General features: G+C 39.9%; 2 protein-coding genes across 2 annotated transcripts in view; one reads left to right on the forward strand and one right to left on the reverse strand.

The window, feature by feature from the left end:
• The window catches only part of CTNNA3 (catenin alpha 3), a 1,652,440-nt gene that overhangs the window by 13,722 nt on the left and 1,617,884 nt on the right, over window positions 1-20,834 (forward strand). The gene's annotated exons all lie outside the window — the stretch shown is intronic.
• LOC132485786 (tetratricopeptide repeat protein 33-like) lies at window positions 17,203-18,146 on the reverse strand. The gene has a single exon (XM_060092386.1). It carries the CDS (start codon window positions 18,118-18,120, stop codon window positions 17,320-17,322), a length of 801 nt encoding a protein of 266 aa, XP_059948369.1. The 5' UTR covers window positions 18,121-18,146; the 3' UTR covers window positions 17,203-17,319.

The following is a 20,834-nucleotide window of genomic DNA, read 5'->3' on the forward strand; positions in this document are numbered from 1 at the left end:
ATAAGAGGGGAGAATACCTCTCTTCCTAACTGTGCTTCACTCTGTCATATGGGTCCCAATGAATCATGTACCTAGAATCACATAAAGTTCCTTATGAGAACAACCCCTTTCAGCTTTTCCCCTAATCTCCTTCCTCTCCTTGTCCAAGTGTCTGGATGTAAACTGTTAATCCTTACTCCTCTCAGCGCCATGTTCTTCTTTTCTCCCTGACTCCTATGCAGAACCTCTCTGCTATACTGCACTCTCAGCATAATTTCTTTCTCCTCTTTTTTAGCCAAGTTAAAAAAAAAAAAATAGATGCCTTGATGCCCAAAGGGTTCATTTCTACAGAGAGATCTGATTGACTTCCAGGTAGCAGGGAGAGGACCTGCTTTGGCTTCTTAGCCTCCTAGAATATAATTTCCTTTGTTTCTTTCAGAAAATAATTCAAGTTTCATTTGTTTGTGGTTGATTTCTATCATTCTTATAGGTCATTTTGAATGAGCATGATGCCATTTACTTATATTTCTTTGGTTTTGGTTTTGTTGGTTTTATCTCCAAGCTTCTTTTTTTCATCCTTGCTGTTTTTTCTATCAATAGAATTTATGTCAGAATTAATCTTGAAGCTTCCAAGAAAATCTCAAAGACAAGTCTGCACACATATAGTGTTCTTGTAGATTATAATCAAATATTGGAGTTTTAACTATAATCTTAACAAGTAACCTTGAAAGTTAGTAAAGTAAATGTCTTTTAACTACTTATATGTCCAAGGCTTAATAAGTATAAATATATTATTTTTACAGTAGGATGAAGAAATAAACTTAATTCTGCCTCTCTAATGTTTTACAGTTTAAGGTGATTCAGTATAGTTGATTCTAATAAAGTGAATTCTTCAATTTCTGCATTCCTTTACTGCTAGAAAACTGCTCCCATGGGAACGTTGTTAAGCTATAGTATTCCTTGAGAAACAAATAGTTGAGAAAAAGGAAGCCACTTCTTAAATTAAAATAAAGATAAGAAAATCTGGTAGCTATTTGATTAAAATAGCACAAGTCCCTTGGGAGTGTGTATGGTGAACATACAAGGGATACCCCCACCACCAGAACATGGTAGCTTTGAACTTAGTTGTGGGCAGATGTCAGTCTCGGAACATGCTTCACCTCTTCTCAGCTTGCTTCCTAGGCCTTTTATTCTATCAGACTCTGATTCTTTTTTTACTTACTCCAATGTTGTTGCCCCCTTGTTCTGGGTTCTCTGATCACCTCTGATCCACTTCACTTCTGTGAATACTTTTTTTTCAACATTTTCCTTCACAGATTCAGATTGATCCCACAGATATCCACTTCTAGGTTAGCTATGGAATTAGATCTTTCATTTATTAACTGATTCTGCAGGCAGCCGGTGGTATAGACTGATAAGCCCAGATCCACTTGCCATTTTAGTGGAAAATGCTAGATTGATGGGAGCAATTGTGGTTCATCTGGCTGAAAGGATAGAAGAGTCCATATCCCCCCAGATGTGGATATTTTCACTGCCTGTGGTTGATTCTACCCTTAACAGAATCCCGTGGTCTATTTTAGAACACTCAGCTTGTCCCAGGAGATATTGCTGCAGCTTGACAACTCCATGACTCTAGACCAGGGGTTGGCAAACTTCTTCTGTGTCCAGGTCCAGTTGGTAAATAGTTTCAGCTTTGACAGCTGTATGGTTAGGCCATTCAAGATGGCTGTTCTCTTGCTCTCTGTAGATCCCCCCTGTTCAATCAGTCCCTGCTTCACTCACATGACTATCCAGTCCTCTTAATTATAGGTCTTAATTAGTCCTTGTTAACTGAGAATCCCACCTAACATCAGTTCCCCCCTATAAATAGTAGCCTCCTTCTCCCCTTAGTAGTGAAGACTGCTGCCATGTCCTGCCCACTGTCTGCTGTAAATGGTGGGGTGTCGCTCCAGGACTCTTTGTGTAAGATCCCTCTGACCAATAAACCATTGATGTCTCTGTCACTGTCTATGGGCTCTTTCTTTAGCCTTGAGGCTGGGCAACTACAAGGCTTGCAGGCCTGTGGGGTCAGCACAACAACAGCCATAGGATGTCTGTTGTAACTATTGGGTTGGCCAAAAAGTGCCTTCGGTTTTTAAGTAAAAAGACACATTTTTCACTTTCACCAAGAACTTTACTGAACAACGTATTCACCCTTTTGTTCCACTACCTTATGCCATTTTTTAGGCAACTTCATAATTCTATCTTCCCCAAAACTTATCTTTTTGAGCAAAGAACTGTTCCAGGTGCCTTTTATAGCCTTCCAGGGAATAGAAATTTTTCCATTAAGAGAATTTTGTAAAGACCGAAATAAATGGAAATCCAAAGGTGCCATGTCTGGTGAATACGGTGGATGAATCAGAACTTCCCAGCCAAGCTGTGACAGATTTTGTGTGGCCATCAAAGAAACATGCAGTCTTGCGTTATCCTGATGGAAGATTATGTGTTTTCTGTTGACTAATTCCAGACGCTTTTCGTGGAGTACTACTTTCAGTTGGTCTACTTGGGAGCAGTACTTGTTGGAATTAATTGTTTGGTTTTCCAGAAGGAGCTCATAATAGAGGACTCCTTTCCAATCCCACCATATACACAACATCACCTTCTTAGGATGAAGACCGGCCTTTTGTGTGGTTGGTGGTGGTTCATTTCGCTTGACTCATGATCTCTTCCATTCCACATTATTGTACAGTATCCACTTTTCATCATCCGTCACAATTTGTTTTAAAAATGGAACGTTTTCATTATGTTTGTAGAGAATCGCATAAGGAAATATGGTCAAGAAGGTTTTTTTGCTTAACTTATGTGGAACCCAAACATCAAAGCAATGAACATAACCAAGCTGGTGCAAATGATTTTCACTGCTTGTTTTGGATATTTTGAGTATGTCGGCTATTTCCCACGTGGTATAACGTTGATTGTTCTCAATTAATGTCTCGATTTGATCTCTGTCAACTGGTCTACCCGACCATGGAACATCTTCCAGTGAAAAATCTCCATCACAAAACTTCGCAAACCACTTTTGACATGTTTGATCATTCACAGCACCTTCTCCATACACTGCATAAATCTTTTTTTTTGCGTTTCAGTTGCGTTTTTACCTTTCTTGAAATAATAAAGCATAACATGCTGAAAATGTTGCCTTTTTTCTTCTATCTTCAGTATCAAAATGGCTACACAATAATTCACCAATTTTGATAAGTCTTTTTTTATATTCATGCTGATACGACAGCTGTCATATACAATCTAACAAAATCGTTTTGAATGAAGTTAAAGACAACTAAGTGCTACTAGAGCCATCTTACGGAAAAAAACCGAACAAACCTCTTGGCCAACCCGATACTTTGCTGTTGTAGTTTGAAAGAAGCCATAGACAATATGTAAACATATGGATGTGGCTGCGTTCCAATAAAACTTTAATTACAGAAACAGGCAAGTGGCAAGATTTGGCTCTTGGTACTTAATTTTCAGATCCCTGCTCCAGACTGACCATTTTCTCCTGGAGATACTCTGTACTTACACTGGTTAAGGAGGGGTAAGAAATGGGCACTTTACCACACACAGTTGAGAGGCCTTGTGAGATAAATTGTGGTTTGTGGCTAAGCCCTGTGAGAGACACAGAAGCCTCATTTGGGGGAAGAGTGCTAACTAGGCAACTCAGAAAATTCCTCTTACTGTTGAGATCCTGTTTGCCCAATGTTTTTTAACCCTGGCTGCACATTAAATTCACCTGGGGGAGCTTTTAAAAATCCCAGTGCCCAAGCTACACAGGAAACCAATTAAATGAGAATCTTTGGGAGTAGGACTAGGCAGTAATTTTAAAAGCTCCCAGATGATTACAATGTGAGAACTGCTGTGCTGGCAATTATATCAGCCAGCGGTGATCATGGTTCTGCCTCTTGGAGCCAAGCTTGCCCCAGAATGGTGACCCTTCTTTGTCTTTTTAATGGGGTTTGGTGGTGTCCGTCTTGAATAAATTTCCAAGGAATTCCCCGGGGGGTGGTGGGTAACCTTCATCAGCTCTATTTGTAATATGCTCAGTTAGTTCTTCTGGGTCCGAGCAGGGCTATTAGGAGCAGCTCTAGGAAAACTACTGCAGCTGAGAGGTCTTGGAGCTACGTTTTGCAGCTGTCTTTTATCCAGCAATCTACCAATAGATAGCATTATGGATTCACGTATGAATTAGTTTATGGTGGACACTAGGATTTTGAGTACCCATGGCATGCTTTGTTTTGGTGGTCTCAGCTTGAGGTGGAGGAAGTGGAAATGAGGAAAGAGATTCATAATGCACAAGTCTGAAATTACTATGTGGTGTTACATCACATGAAGAAGTTTACACTTACAATTATCTGTACCAGTGCTTCTCAACCTTAGCTGCAGAAGGAAGTTATAAACATCCTGATACCCCCTAGGCTACAGCTAAGGCCAATCAAATCAGAATCTCTGGAGTAGGACACTATTAACAGTATTTTTGAAAGCCTCCCAGGTGATTCTATTGACAGTCACTAGAGTAGGACCTTGCTGCCACCAAAGTTTTGTCCATGGACTGCCACCATCAGGCTCATGTGGGAACTCCTAAAAATGCAGAACCCTGCCCCAGATCCACTGAATCAAAATCTATGGTGTAGTAAGATCCCAGGTGATTTGTATCACTTTGAAGTTTGAGAAGCTGGTGTAGGAGACTGTAAATCTCAACTTTTAAACTGCAACCTTGGGTAGCCAGGGTTGAAAACCACTGCCCTATATCTCTAGCTACGTGCTGAGTGGTGCTTAAGTGGTGAAGTCACCAGGAGTTTCCAAACTGATACTGATATCATTGCTCTGCAACTGAGTCCTTGAAGGGGATTCTCAAGAGTGATTGTCTTGTGTGACCAGTGCATTTCTTCTGAAGAAGATCTGCCTCTCCCATACTTCGACTTAGGTCTAGCCACCCACACTCCCTTCCCTCTCCAAGCCTGTGGTTAGTCTCATGCCAGGTGATTCTGTTCCACCCAGAAATGGCTTTGGGACACTAGGAAGCATGGCCTGAGAAATGAGATTTTTCAAGAGCTAGTGCTTCTCCTTTAGGGTGTTTGGAACCAGGACACAGTTTGTTATAATCTAGGCATAATTTTTATCTCTGGGAAAGCTGCTTAACTTTGTTATAGCTGAGTTTGGATATACCGTTGACCCTTGAACAATGTAGGGGTTAGGGGCACAGGCTCTCTGCACAATTAAAAATCTGCACATAACTTACAGTTGGTTCTCTGCATCCATGGTTCCTCAGTATCCACAGTTCCTCAGCTGCAGATTCAGCCAGCCTCGGATGGTGTAGTACTGTAGTATTTACTATTTAAACAAATCCATGTATAAGTTGATTGCAGTTCAAACCCATGTTGTTTAAGGGTCAACTCTGTATACACATATATTGTATGTATATATATATGCATATATATATTATTATAGTACTGAGTGCTCTGCAGATTAAGGCTTAACAAATGTGGTTAGTGATTTTCATATGAGTTTTTTCTTTAGGAAACAATTTGCATTCTCAACCCTGATTTGCAAGATACTGCATTTCTTTTTTTTTTTAAACATCTTTATTGGAGTATAATTGCTTTACAATGGTGTGTTAGTTTCTGCTTTATAACAAAGTGAATCAGTTATACATACACATATGTCCCCATATCTCTTCCCTCTTGTGTCTTTTGGTGGGAGCATTTAATCCATTTACATTTAAGGTAATTATCGATATGTATTTTCGTATTACCATTTTCTTAATTGTTTTGGGTTTGTTATTGTAGGTCTTTTCCTTCTCTTGTGTTTCCTGCCTAGAGAAGTTCCTTTAGCATTTGTTGTAAAGCTGGTTTGGTGGTGTTGAATTCTCTCAGCTTTTGCTTGTCTGTAAAGGTTTTAATTGCTCCATCAAACCTGAATGAGATCCTTGCTGGGTAGAGTATTCTTGGTTGTAGGTTTTTCTCCTTCATCACTTTAAATATGTCCTGCCACTCCCTTCTGGCTTGCAGAGTTTCTGCTGAAAGATCAGCTGTTAACCTTATGGGGATTCCCTTGTGTGTTATTTGTTGTTTTTCCCTTGATGCTTTTAATATTTTTTCTTTGTATTTAATTTTTCATAGCTTAGTGTCTCATGCCGGTCTCTGGGGTCCGTTCCGCACTTTTAGCCGCGGCTCGCGCCCGTCTCTGGAGCTCCTTTAAGCGGCGCTCTTAATCCCCTCTCCTGGCGCACCTCGAAATAATGGTCTCTTGCCTCTTCGGCCGGTCCAGACTTTTTCCTGGACTCCCTCCCGGCTAGCCGTGGCGCACTAGCCCCCTGCAGGCTGTGTTCACGCCGCCAACCCCAGTCCTCTCCCTGCGCTCCGACCGAAGCCCGAGCCTCAGCTCCCAGCCACGCCTGCCCCAGCAGGTTAGCAGACAAGCCTCTCGGGCTGGTGAATGCCTGTCGGCAGTGATCTCTGTGCGGGAATCTCTCCGCTTTTCCCTCCGCACCCCTGTTGCTGTGCTCTCCTCCGCGGCTCCGAAGCTTCCCCCCTCCGCCACCCGCAGTCTCCGCCCGCGAAGAGCCTTCCTAGTGTGTGGAAACCTTTCCTCCTTCACAGCTCCCTCCCACTGGTGCAGGTCCCGTCCCTATTCTTTTGTCTCTGTTTTTTCTTTTTTCTTTTGTCCTACCGAGGTACGTGGGGAGTTTCTTGCCTTTTGGGAAGTCTGAGGTCTTCTGCCAGCGTTCAGTAGGTGTTCTGTAGGAGCAGTTCCACGTGTAGATGTATTCCTGATGTATTTGTGGGGAGGAAGGTGAACTCCGCATCTTACTTTTCCACCATCTTGAAGCTCCCCGATACTGCATTTCTTCAATTTAGACACATTTTCCCACATTCTCCTCTTCACATTTTTAACATTTCTGAAATTAGAATGTATCATAGAATGGATATGAACATTCAATGTAGTTTTCCTTTTTGATACTTGTAGAGGATCACAAATTTATCTACAGTACACTTTAGCTCTTCTGTCTTTCATAAGTGATTTGATATTCCTCATAAGCTTCCACTCCCTGGAGATTGGGATAAATCTCCCAGTCTGAATTGGATTGGGCCAATTCAATTGAATTGGTCTTATATTTCAGCCAATAAGATTGGCAAACTAGTGTGATTCAGTGATGTAAGTCGTCCTTTTTGGTAACTACTCACCTGATCAGAAATGTGTGGTTGGGGTGGGGGGCATTGTCTATGTGACCTCTTGGGAATGGGAGATGGGGCCTTTGTATACACGTGGTAACCTTTGGACACTTAGTGCCTATTGCTGCAGCGTGGCTGGTCTGGGATGCTCTCCTGACTGGTGACCTTTGAGGGGTGAACAGTACCATGCATGGCTGTTCTCTGGGCACTACTGTGCATTTTCTGATGTGGTCTATAGCTGATAAAATTTGGGGACTGCTGTCTTTCAGCTTGGTTAGGGTCCATGGTTCTCCAAGGATGCCGTAACCTTGCCTTGGCCCTTGATGGTGCTTCAGGCCCCTAAGTCCCAGCTACATTCTCCATCAAGTGTCTGGCATTATCTGTCTACCTCTCAGCCTCTGCTGCAGGATTACCTTTGTTCTCATTATGGTGGGCTCAGGGCAGGCCCACCAGTCTTCAATACAGTCACACTTTTTCCTTCAAGGTATCTAGGATGGTCTGGGTCTTATCCATACCTCATGGGAATCAAGAGTGGCTTAGGAAAGCTAAGCTGGCCTTCCTTTTATCTATTTACACTGTGATGCCAAGATTACACTGTGGCCACCCCAAGTTTTGTTCAGGGCAGCTTCTGAGGCAGTTTTCTTCCAGAGTCCCAAAGATAAATGGAGCCAAAGTCCCTCTGCTTTCAGTGTTTTCCCTCAATCATGCTAACACAGCTCCCCAGTCTGGGTGTGTTTAGAGAGGGGGAATAAAGAAATGTATTTTGCTTGTCTTTCTTACTTGTGAGCTCCTTCTTCCAATAGTCTTTTGGAGCTAGTTAAGGAGAGCTTCCCTACTTCTTTTTCCTCTCTCACCAGATCTTTTTATTTTTTAAAATATTTATCTATCTATCTATTTAATATTTTGGCTATGTCGGGTCTTCATTGTGGCACATGGGCTTCTCTCTAGTTGTGGTGCATGGGCTCTAGAGTATGTGGGCTCTGTAGTTGTTGCACATGGGCTTAGTTGCCCCGCAGCATGTAGGATCTTAGTTCCCCAACCAGGGATTGAACCTGCGTCCCATGCCTTGTAAGGTGGATTCTTTACCACTGGACCACCAGGGAAGTCCTACCACATCTTTTTCATATGACTCCATGCTCTAGTCTATCAGATCTAGCTTTTGCTAATGGGGGTTAAAAATTTTAGAAAATAATTTTTTATTTCTCTAATGGCTTTCACAACTATTTTTGCTTAAGACTGCAAGAAATTGATCCTTGAAACTCAGAGATGGTATCTTTTTTCTGTCTGCTCTATCCTTCCCTGGGATAGTAGGCCTCATGGCTCAGCCTTGGATTTGTCAGGTTCATTACTGACAAAGTATTATCCATACTTGCATTCTGAAAAAAAGTGGTTAAATTGATGGTGGTATATAATATAATTGCTGGTGTTTTAGAATTAAGGGACTATGGAAATATCCCAATGTTTTAAAGAAGGAACTTTAAGACATCTAAATCAAGCACCGACCAAAAGGGTTCAAGATTGGTGACTGATATTTAATTTTTACAACAAAAATGAGGCAAAAATGGCTTTCTCTTTGTTTTTAGGAGATCTCATCCAGTCTCATGACTTTGGAAAACAAATAGAGTTCTCAAATATCTTTGAAATTTTTAGTAAGACCAGCAAAACAATTAATATGTGAGTAATTAAAATGAAAATATAAGTTGTAAGAAACATATCTATCTCCAGCCCTTACCTCTCTCAACTCTGGAATTATATACTAGTCTCCAGCTTAGCAACTCTAATAGGCAAACTTAAAATGCCTAAGCTCAACTCTTGATTCCCCTCCCTACTCATTGCTTTTTAAGTTCTATTACCTCTATACCCAGCTGCTCAGGCCATGTGCCTTAGAAATATCCTTAACCCCCCATTTCTTTCATAACCCATATACAATTTGTTGACTCATTTCAGAACAAACCCTGTTGACTAACTTCAGAATTACCAGAATTCTGCCGCTTGTCAACAAGTCCACCCCTGCTCCCTGGAACAAGCCAGTGTGGTCTCCACTTGGGCTACTGCAACAGCCTCCTAACTGCTTTTTCTTCTTTCATTCCTCACCCCTCTCCCCAATCCCTGCCCAATCTCCAGTCTACTCTCTCAAAGCAGCCAGAATGATCCATTTATATTTTAGGTCAGATCATGCTACTTCCCTGTTCTAAAATCTTCAGTAGCTTCCAATCACAAGAATAAAATTGAGAATATTGGTGGTGATTTACAATGCCTGCACGATTTGGTGCCTACATGCCAGCCTGACCTCATTTCTTATGCTCTCCCCTCATTCTGCAGGAGGTGCACTAGCTTTCCTGCTGCTCCTGGAACACACCAATCCAAAATCGATGTTGGAGACTTTGCACTTGCTGTTTCATCTGTTTGTAATATTTCCCCCCAAATATTCAAATGTCTTACTTCTCTACTTCCTTGGGTTCCATATTATCTAATTGGACAGACCTTCTCTGATACCAGATCTATACTAGGCCCTTCCCATCTCTCATCTACTTCCATACCCTTGTTCACTTTCTTCAGAGAACATGTCAATAACCGCTACTGTGCTATACAATTATTATGTGTTTGTTTATTCTCTGTCTTCCCTCAGTAGAATGAGGCTCACTGCCATATCCTTCTGGCAGTGCAGGTGCACCATCAATATTTGTTGAATAAATGAATAGTGGAGTCCAAACTTGTTTTTTATGTTTGTTTGATTTTGGGTTGTAAGTAAAAACTGGAAGAAACTAATATTTGATATTAGTCTCAGCGTGTAATCTTTCCCTAGATGTGTTTCAGTTTGTATTTTTTTCCAGGAATAAGTATACTTCCTGGATTAGGACATTTAGCTACAGCTGTTTATGTGTTTGACATGTAAATCTCTTTGCTCTGTTATGCCCTCTGTGTAGCCCAGAGGGCTGGTGGAGTTGCAGAGGGATCTACATGTGCTTTGTTATCATTCCTTAATAGCTCCAAATAATAGCTCTAGTTAACAGTGGTTGTTAATCTAACAAACAAACAAAACCCTAAATTATATTTTAAAAGATGACGGTTGTTTTATACTTTTTGTGTCATTTGTGGGGTTGTTATAGACTTTATTGTGTTCCTCCTAAATTCATATGTTAAGCCCTAGCCCTCAGTACCTGAGAATGTGACTGTATTTTGAGACAGGGTTTTTTGAGAGGTATTGAATTAAAATGGGGTCTTTAGGGTGGGCCCTAATCCAAAATGACTGATGTCTTTATAAGAGGAGATTAGGACATACAGAGAGAGACACTAAGGATGTGTGGATACAGAGAAAAGAACATGCCACAGTGAGAAGGTGACCATCTATAAGCCAATGAGAGAGGTTTAAGAAATCAGCCCTGCTACCACTTTGATCTTGGACTTCTAGCCTCCAGAACTGTGAGAAAATAAATTTCTCTTGTTTGAGCCACTCTGTGGGACTTTATTATGGCAGCCCTAATAATAGGATTTTTTAATCCTTTCTTTTTAAATGAAAATCAGTAATAAAAATTGTGTGCCTGCTCTTTTATTTATACTTTGAAAACTAACTATGTAGCCTGTCTTTTTTTTTCCCAAAAAAAGACTGAATATAAGTATATACTTGATTCCAGATCACTTTGAACTAATCAGACCCCAAATAAACTATACAAATGGAAATCTGTTTATTCAGAATTTACAAAAACTTGCTTTTTCATGATACTAGGCATGGGAAATGTCAGAATATGCTGCTTTAGGGATTTCTTTTGGTTTAAAAACTACCATGTACTATCAAAAAACTTAAATTTTACTTTTGGTTTAGCTACCAGCTTTATTTGTAACCTAGTACATATCACTCAACATTGTGGCTCTTGGTTTAAGGTTTTGAAAATCTAGAGTTTCATTCACTTTTTCATTAAGTCAACCACCATTTATTTATTATTTACAATGCACTAACTCTGGATTTTCAGGGTGAGTCAAGCATGGCACCTTCCCTTATTGAGTTCCTGGTAAAGCTGGGGAGGCAGTATGTTAATAGCTAATTACAAAACACTATAATGAGTCGTGTGAGAGGTACATGCATGGGCTGTGTGAGGGAGGGAGTTGTTCTAGGTTGAGGATGCCAAACATTTCCCATTCTGGGCCTAAAAAGTAGTTTGTTGTCAAACTCCATGAATGGAAGATGAGAATGAAAATTTAGTCAGAAGTGAGATAATAAATTGACTTATAAACCGTACTTTAGACTTTATCCAAACCATGCTTTGGACTTTGTCTTATAGGCATCAGGGAGCTATTGGGAGGTTTTAACCAGGTACAAATGTGTCACAATTACATTGTAGAGAGATGGCTCTAATAGAAGTGTGGGGTGGGTGTGGAGACATGATGAGGGCCAGAATCAATGCATATATTTTTCATAATGATGGAGTGGAGGATAAAGCTGAGATGGAGGTTCTGTTTCTGTGTCATGGAGGGTGGCTTGGAGGGAGTGTGAGGTAGGGCAGTAATCCAGAGAGCAGCTATTGGAAACAATAGCCCTGGGCTGGAGAAAGGGGGTGAGAGAAACAGAGCTTTTATTTTTTTTTTGCAGTATGCGAGCCTCTCAGTGTTGTGGCCTCTCCCGTTGCAGAGCACAGGCTCCGGATGCGCAGGCTCAGCGGCCATGGCTCACGGGCCCAGCTGCTCCATGGCATGTGGGATCTTCCCAGACCGGGGCACGAACCCATGTCCCCTGCATCGGCAGGCGGACTCTCAACCACTGCGCCCCCAGGGAAGCCCAGAAACAGAGCTTTAAAAAAATTTTTTAAAACATCTTTATTGGAGTATAACTGCTTTACAATGTTGTGTTAGTTGCTGCCTTATAACAAAGTGAATCAGCCATACATATACATATATCCCCATATCTCCTCCCTCTTGTGTCTCCCTCCCACCCTCCCTATCCCACATCTTTAGGTGGACACAAAGCACCAAGCTGATCTTCCTGTGCTATGTGACTGCATCCCACTAGTTATCTGTTTTACTTTTTTTTTTTTTTTTTTTTGTGGTATGCGGGCCTCTCACTGTTGTGGTCTCTCCCATTGCGGAGCACAGGATCCGGACGCGCAGGCTCAGCGGCCATGGCTCACGGGCCCAGCCGCTCTGCGGCATGTGGGATCTTCCCGGACCTCGGCACAGACCCGTGTCCCCTGCATCAGCAGGCAGACTCTCAACCACTGTGCCACCAGGGAAGCCCCTGTTTTACGTTTGGTAGTGTATATACGTCCATGCCACTCTCTCACTTCGTCCCAGCTTACCCTTCCCCCTCCCTGTGTCTTTAAGTCCATTCTCTACCTCTGTGTCTTTATTCCTGTCCTGCCCCTAGGTTCTTGAGAACCGTTTTTTTTTTTTTTTAGATTCCATATATATGTGTTAGCATACAGTATTTGTTTTTCTCTTTCTGACATACTTCACTCTGTATGACAGACTCTAGGTCCATCCACCTCACTACAAATAACTCAATTTCATTTCTTTTTATGGCTGAGTAATATTCCATTGTATATATGTGCCACATCTTCTTTATCCATTCCATCTGTCAATGGTCACTTAGGTTGCCTCCATATCCTGGCTATTGTAAATAGAGCTGCAATGAACATTATGGTGCATGACTCTTTTTGATTTATGGTTTTCTCAGGGTATATGCCCAGTAGTGGGATTGCTGGGTCATATGGTAGTTCTATTTTTAGTTTTTTAAGGAACCTCCATACTGTTCTCCATAGTGGCTGTATCAATTTACATTCCCACAAAGAGTGCAAGAGTGTTCCCTTTTCTCCACACCCTCTGCAGCATTTATTGTTTGTAGATTTTTTTGATGATGGCCATTCTGACCGGTGTGAGATGATATCTCATTGTAGTTTTGATTCGCATTTCTCTAATGATTAATGATGTTGAGCATTCTTTCATGTGTTTGTTGGCAATCTGTATATCTTCTTTGGAGAAATGTCTATTTAGGTCTTCTGGCCATTTTTGGATTGGGTTGTTTGTTTTTTTGAAATTGAGCTGCATGAGCTGCTTGTAAATCTTGGAGATTAATCCTTTGTCAGTTGCTTCATTTGCAAATATTTTCTCCCATTCTGAGGGTTGTCTTTTGGTCTTGTTTATCATTTCCTTTGCTGTGCAAAAGGTTTTAAGTTTCATTAGGTTGGATTTGTTTATTTTCATTTTTATTTCCATTTCTCTTCAAAAAGGATCTTGCTGTGACTTATGTAAAAGAGTTTTCTGCCTATGTTTTCCTCTAAGAGTTTTATAGTGTCTGGTGTTACATTTAGGGCTTTAATCCATTTTGAGTTTATTTTTGTGTATGGTGTTAGGAAATGTTCTAATTTCATTCTTTTACATGTAACTCTCCAGTTTCCCCAGCACAGCTTAGTGAAGAGGCTCTCTTTCTCCATTGTATATTCTTGCCTCCTTTATCAAAGATAAGGTGACCATATGTGCATGGGTTTATCTCTGGGCTTTCTATCCTGTTCCATTGATCTATATTTCTGTCTTTGTGACAGAACCATGCTGTCTTGATTACTGGAGCTTTGTAGTATAGTCTGAAGTCAGGGAGCCTGATTCCTCCAGCTCCGTTTTTCTTTCTCAAGATTGCTTTGGCTCTTCGGGGTCTTTTGTATTTCCATAGAAATTGTGAAATTTCTTGTTCTAGTTCTGTGAAAAATGCCAGTGGTAGTTTGATAGGGATTGCATTGAATCTGTAGATTGCTTTGGGTAGTAGAGTCATTTTCACAATGTTGATTCTTCCAATCCAAGAACATGGTATATCTCTCCATCTGTTTGTATTATCTTTAATTTCTGTCATCAGTATCTTATAGTTTTCTGCATACAGGTGTTTTGTCTCCTTAGGTAGGTTTATTCCTAGGTATTTTATTCTTTTTGTTGCAATGGTAAATGGGAGTGTTTCCTTAATTCCTCTTTCAGATTTCTCATCGTTAGTGTATAGGAATGCAAGAGATTTCTGTGCATTAATTTAGTATCCTGCTACTTTACCAAATTCGATGATCAGCTCTAGTAGTTTTCTGGTAGTATCTTTAGGATCCTCTGTGTATAGTATCCTGTCATCTGCAACCAGTGACAGTTTTACTCTTCGTTTCCTATTTGGATTCCTTTTATTTCTTTTTCTTCTCTAATTGCTGTGACTAAAACTTCCAAAAGTATGTTGAATAATAGTGGTGAGAGTGGGCAACCTTGTCTTGTTCCTGATCTTAGTGGACATGGTTTTAGTTTTTCACCATTGAGAGTGATGTTGGCTGTGGGTTGTCATATATGGCCTTATTATATTGAGGCAAGTTCCCTCTATGCCTACTTTGTGGAGTGTTTTTATGATAAATGGGTGTTGAATTTTGTCAAAAGCTTTTTCTGCACCTGCAGAGATGATCATATGGTTTTTCTCCTTCAATTTGTTAATATGGTTTATCACATTCATTGATTTGCGTATATTGAAGAATCCTTGCATTCCTGGGATAAACCCCACTTGATCATGGTGTATGATCCTTTTAATGTGCTGTTAGATTCTGTTTGCTAGTATTTTGTTGAGGATTTTTGCATCTGTGTTCATCAGTGATATTGGCCCGTAGTTTTCTTTCTTTGTGACATCTATGTCTAGTTTTGGTATCAGCGTGATGGTGGCCTTGTAGAATGAATTTGGGAGTGTTCCTCCCTCTGCTATGTTTTGGAAGAGTTTGAGAAGGAGGGGTGTTAACTCTTCTCTAAATATTTGATAGAATTCACCTGTGAAGCCATCTGGTCCTGGGCTTTTGTTTGTTGGAAGATTTTTAATCACAGTTTCAATTTCAGTGCTTGTGGTTGGTCTGCTTATATTTTCTGTTTCTTCCTGGTTCAATCTTGGAAGGTTGTGCTTTTCTAAGAATTTGTCCATTTCTTCCAGGTTGTCCATTTTATTGGCATAGAGTTGCTTGTAGTAATCTCTCATGATCCTTTGTATTTCTTCAATTTCAGTTGTTACTTCTCCTCTTTCATTTCTAATTCTACTGATTTGAGTCTTCTCCCTTTTTTTATTGATGAGTCTGCCTAATGGTTTATCAATTTTGTTTATCTTCTCAAAGAACCAGCTTTTAGTTTTATTGATCTTTGCTATTGTTGTCTTTGTTTCTTTTTCATTTATTTCTGATCTGATCTTTATTATTTCTTTCCTTCTGTTAACTTTGGGGGTTTTTTGTTCTTCTTTCTCTAATTGCTTTAGATGTAAGGTTAGGTTGTTTTTTGGAGATGTCCTTGTGTCTTGAGGTAGGATTGTATTGCTATAAACTTCCCTCTTAGAACTGATTTTGCTGCATCCCATAGGTTTTGGGTCATCGTGTTTTCATTTTCATTTGCTTCTAGGTATTTTTTACTTCCTCTTTGATTTCTTCAGTGATCTCTTGGTTATTTAGTAGTGTATTGTTTAGCCTCCATGTGTTTGTATTCTTTACAAATTTTTTCCTGTAATTGATATCCAGTCTCATAACATTGTGGTTAGAAAAGATACTTGATATGATTTCAGTTTTCTTAAATTTACCAAGGCTTGATTTGTGACCCAAGGTATGATCTACCATGGAGAATGTTCCACAAGCACTTGAGAAGAAAGTGTATTCTGTTGTTTTTGGATGGAATATCCTATTAATATCAATTAAGTCCATCTTGTTTAATGTATCATTTAAAGCTGTGTTTCCTTATTTATTTTCATTTTGGATGATCTGTCCTTTGGTGAAAGTGGGGTGTTAAAGTTCCATACTATGATTTTGTTATTGTCGATTTCCCCTTTTATGGCTGTTAGCATTTGCCTTATATATTGAGGTGCTCCTACGTTGGGTTCATAGATATTTACAATTGTTATATCTTCTTGGATTGACCCCATGATCATTATGTAGTGCGCTTTTTTGTCTCTTGTAATAATCTTTATTTTAAAGTCTATTTTGTCTGATATGAGAATTGCTAGTCCAGCTTTCTTTTGATTTCCATTTGCATGGAATATCTTTTTCCATCCCTTTACTTTCAGTGTGTATGTGTCCCTAGGTCTGAAGTGGGTCTCTTATAGACAGCATATATACGGGTCTTGTTTTTGTATCCATTCAGCCAGTCTGTGTCTTTTGGTGGGAGCATTTAATCCATTTCCATTTAAGGTAATTATCGATATGTATGTTCCTATTACCATTTTCTTAATTGTTTGGGGTTTCTTATTGTAGGTCTTTTCCTTCTCTTGTGTGTCTTGCCTAGAGAAGTTCCTTTAGCATTTGTTGTAAAGCTGGTTTGGTGGTGCTGAGCTCTCTCAGCTTTTGCTTGTCTGTAAAGGTTTTAATTTCTCCATTAAATCTGAATGAGATCCTTGCTGGGTAGAGTAATCTTGGTTGTAGGTTTTTCTCCTTCATCACTTTAAATATGTCCTGCCACTCCCTTCTGGTTTGCAGAGTTTCTGCTGAAAGATCAGCTGTTAACCTTACAGGGATTCCATTGTATGCTATTTGTTGTTTTTCCTTTGCTTCTTTTAATGTTTTTTTTTGTATTTAATTTTTAGTATATGTACTGCCGAAGCAAGCACATGTATTTAATTTTTGATAGTTTGATTATTATGTGTCTTAGTCTGTTTCTCCTTGGCTTTATCCTGTATGGGACTCTCTGTGCTTCCTGGACTTGATTGACTATTTCCTTTCCCATATTAGGGAAGTTTTCAACAATAATCTCTTCAAATATTTTCTTAGTCCCCTTTTATTTTCTGTTCTTCTTCTGGGTCCCCTATAATTTGAATGTTGGTGCATTTAGTGTTATTCCAGAGGTCTCTGAGACTGTCCTCAATTCATTCTTTTCTCTTTATTCTTCTCTGATGTAGTTATTTCCACTATTTTATCTTCCAGGTCACTTATCCATTCTTCTGCCACAGTTATTCTGCTATTTATTGTTTCTAGAGAATTTTTAGTTTTATTTATTGTGTTGTTCATCATTGTTTGCTCTTTAGTTCTTTTTTTTTAAAATTCTTCCGTTTAGTTTTTATATGCCTCATCTGAAACACTTATTTTACAAACAGGAGTTTTGCCCTGTTTCTCTAAATGCCCCAATGGCTAAAATTTAGGTGGCAAAGATAGATTCAAATGATTCCTGCTAAGCTTCATCGGGCTTTGATAAAAACAGAGCCATCTGGTGGAGCAGCACCATCTTCCTTCTCAGTCACAGTCTCTACAGTCCCAGAAGCTGACACAATAACCATTGTTTTATTTGCTTCAACTGTCTTCTGTTTTTCAGCAATAGCTGCACAAACAGCTACAATCTCCTCACTTTCAAAGTCATACTCAGGAATTGACTTTGGTGAGAACTGTGTTACCTCTGCTGGTGCTTCACTTTGTTTAATCCTCTGTGCTACCTTCTGCTGCTCCTGGAGCGTTCTTGCCCAAGAAAGGTCTTCTTTCCATATTTCAGGGTTCATTGGATAGATGTGAAGGGCTACTTGAAAACTTCGAATTGCCAAGACTATCTCTCCTAATCCAAGCTGAGCACGTCCCAAAGTTTGCCAAGATTCCCATGAATGTGGATTTCTCTGGACAGCCATTTCCGCAACATTAACTGCTGGGAACGTTTCATGAAGAGACATTAGGACCTGTGATTTCATCTCATACATGGTAGCATCATTTGGGGTTAACTGTAGTGCTTCATCCCACTTCTGAATCGCCTCTCGGTATCTTTTATTTTCAGTCAAAGTGGCTCCTTCGTCCTTCAGTTGTTTACTTTTCTCAGCACAGCCTTCAAGGAGAATTTTTTTCCTCCGTTTAATGGCATGAAGCCAGTTCCCTTCATCATTCTCAACTGCATCCTTCTCATCAGCAGCTTCAGCTTCAAACTGCTGGGAAGTGACCTTTGAGACCTTCTCACCAATCTTCCTTTTCCATCCAAAGGAAGCCATTCTGATGACCATTCCCCGGGTCCTGTGTTTACATTCCGCTTGCCCTTTGCCCACCCTAGTTCTTTTTGATCCTTTTTAAACGTTTCTTGTATTTTCTCCATTTGATATCCTAGATTTTGTATCCTGTTTCCTATCGTTACTCTGAATTCTTTTTTAGGTAGACTGCCTATTTCCTCTTCAATTGTTTGGTCTGGTGGGTTTTTACCTTGCTCCTTCATCTACTGTGTATTTCTATGTCTTCTCATTTTGTTTAACTTACTGTGTTTGAGGTCTCCTTTTCGCAGGCTGCATGTTTGTAGTTCCCGTTGTTTTTGGTGTCTGACCCCCGTGGTAACGTTTGTTCAGTGGGTTGTGTATGCTTCCTGGTGGAGGGGACTGGTGCTTGTGTTCTGGTGGATGAAGCTGGATGTTGTCTTTCCTTTGGTAGTGCCGCGTCTGGTGTTGTGTTTTGGGGTGCCTGTGACCTTAGTATGATTTTAGGCAGCCTCTCTGCTAATGGGTGGTGTTGTGTTCTTCTTTTGCTAGTTGTTTCGCATAGGGTGTCCAGCACTGTAGCTTGCTGGTCGTTGAGTGGTGCTGGGTCTTAGCGTTGAGATGGAGATCTCTGGGAGAGCTTTTGCTGTTTGATATTACATGGGGCCGGGAGGTCTCTGTTGGACCAGTGTCCTGAACTTGGCTTTCCCACCTCAGAGGCTCAGGCCTGACAGCAGGGTTGAGCACCAAGACCCTGTCAACCACATGGCTCAGGAGAAAAGAAAGAAAGAAAGAAAGGAAGAAATAATAATATAAAATAAATTTATTAAAATAAAAAAATTATTAAAAATAAAAAATTAAAGAGTAATAAAAAAAAGAAAGAAAGAAGAGAGCAACCAAACTGATGAACAAATCCACCAGTGATAACAAGTGCTAAAAACTATACTGAAAACAAAAAAAACAAAAAATGGACAGAACCCAGGACAAATGGTAAAAGCAAAGCTATACAGAGAAAATCACAGAAAGAAGCATACCCATAGATACTCACAAAAAGAGAAAAAGGAAAAAAATTTATATATAAAAAAAAGGAAAAAGGCAACCAAATCAATAAACAAATCTACCAATGATAATAAGCTCTAAATACTAAACGTAGATAAAGATAAAACCAAAAACAAAGTAGATGCAGAAAGCAAACCCCAAGTCTACAGTTGCTCCCAAAGTCCACCACCTCAATTTTGGGATGATTCCTTGTCTATTCAGGTATTCCAGACATGCAAGCTACATCAAGTTGATTGTGGAGATTTAATCCGCTACTTCTGAGGTTGGTGGGAGAAATTTCCCTTTCTCTTCTTTGTTCACACAGCTCCTGGGGTTCAGCTTTGGATTTGGCTCTGCCTCTGCTTGTAGGGTGCCTGAGGGCATCTGTTCCCTGCCTTTTGGGAAGTCTGAGGTCTTCTGCCAGCATTCAGTAGGTGTTCTGTAGGAGTTGTTCCACATGTGGATGTATTTGCGGGGAGGAAGGTGATGTCCACATCTTATTCCTCCACCATCTTGAAGGTCCCCCAGCAACAAAGCTTTTAAAGAGACAATATAAAGAACATGGAGAGGAGGATGAGAGAGAGGGAGTAGCCCAGATGACCTCTGGGTTTCTGCCTTAGGCTAGAGGTGTCAGTGCCTGAGGTAAGAAACAGATGGAAGAAAGGCAGGTTGGTGGAAGAAGGTTTCCACTTTGGGTATGCTGTGTGAAGTGTCTATTGCATATTAAATTGAATATTAACTCTTTCCTTGACTTTCAGCACTTTTTGTATTTAAGCTACCACCTACTTCTTAGACTTATTTGTGACCCAATTTCCTGTTTTTACCCTGTAGTCTGCCAAACTTGACTATCTGCTACTCTCAGACAAAAATAATTTCCATCTCTTCCCCTTTGTACATGGTCCCCTTCACCTGGCTTGCCTTCCCCTCTGTCTCTCATGCCCGAAAACCATCTGTCTTTAATGGCTCTTTTTGGAAGCCCTACTTAATCCTTGTGAATGTTTATCATCTCTTCAGCACTTTCTTTTTACTTATAAGTTTAGGCAGTTATTCTGCCTTTTATATTGCAGCTAGTTGTGTACCCTTCATATCACCATACTGAAGCTTCCTTATCTTTATTTTCTAAATGGCTAGGATATTGTTTTGAACATAATATGTGCTCAATAAATGTTTATTGGCTTAAAAGGAAATAAAAGAAAATTGTTTTGGTTTTGGGGGAGTGCTGAATGTTAATTGAAGGATATGTATTTTCTGAGTTCTCAACACTTCAGTCTTTCCCAGTACTTTTGTTTACACAGTGAAAGTTGCTTTTGTAGGAAATAAGGAACAGTTGAAATTATCAATGACTTGAAGAAGGGTCTTTTGGACAACTTAATTTTCAGTATGTTTGGAGCAACTAGGGAAGCACACTTGAATTAAGAAAGATTAGAAAACCCTTTTATTTTTTGTTACTCTAAATTTCAATATATAAATATTACATACCATTAAAATACACCTGGTTTTATGGAATTATACATGTGCAGAATGAAAAAAGTAGGGAATTTCTTCTTTTTATATTACTCAAAGTCTCTAATTTAGGACTACTTCAGTGGGGAGCTCATTTTATATCTATGATGAAGCCTAATACAGATTTATAGACTGAAGAAAAGTGAGTAAACCCAAGTTCTTCAGGAGATGCACACCTGAAGTCAAAGATTATCAATATTAGAGGGACCCCC

The sequence above is a fragment of the Mesoplodon densirostris genome, chromosome 1 (assembly GCF_025265405.1).
Source record: "Mesoplodon densirostris isolate mMesDen1 chromosome 1, mMesDen1 primary haplotype, whole genome shotgun sequence".
Classification (NCBI taxonomy): domain Eukaryota; kingdom Metazoa; phylum Chordata; class Mammalia; order Artiodactyla; family Ziphiidae; genus Mesoplodon; species Mesoplodon densirostris.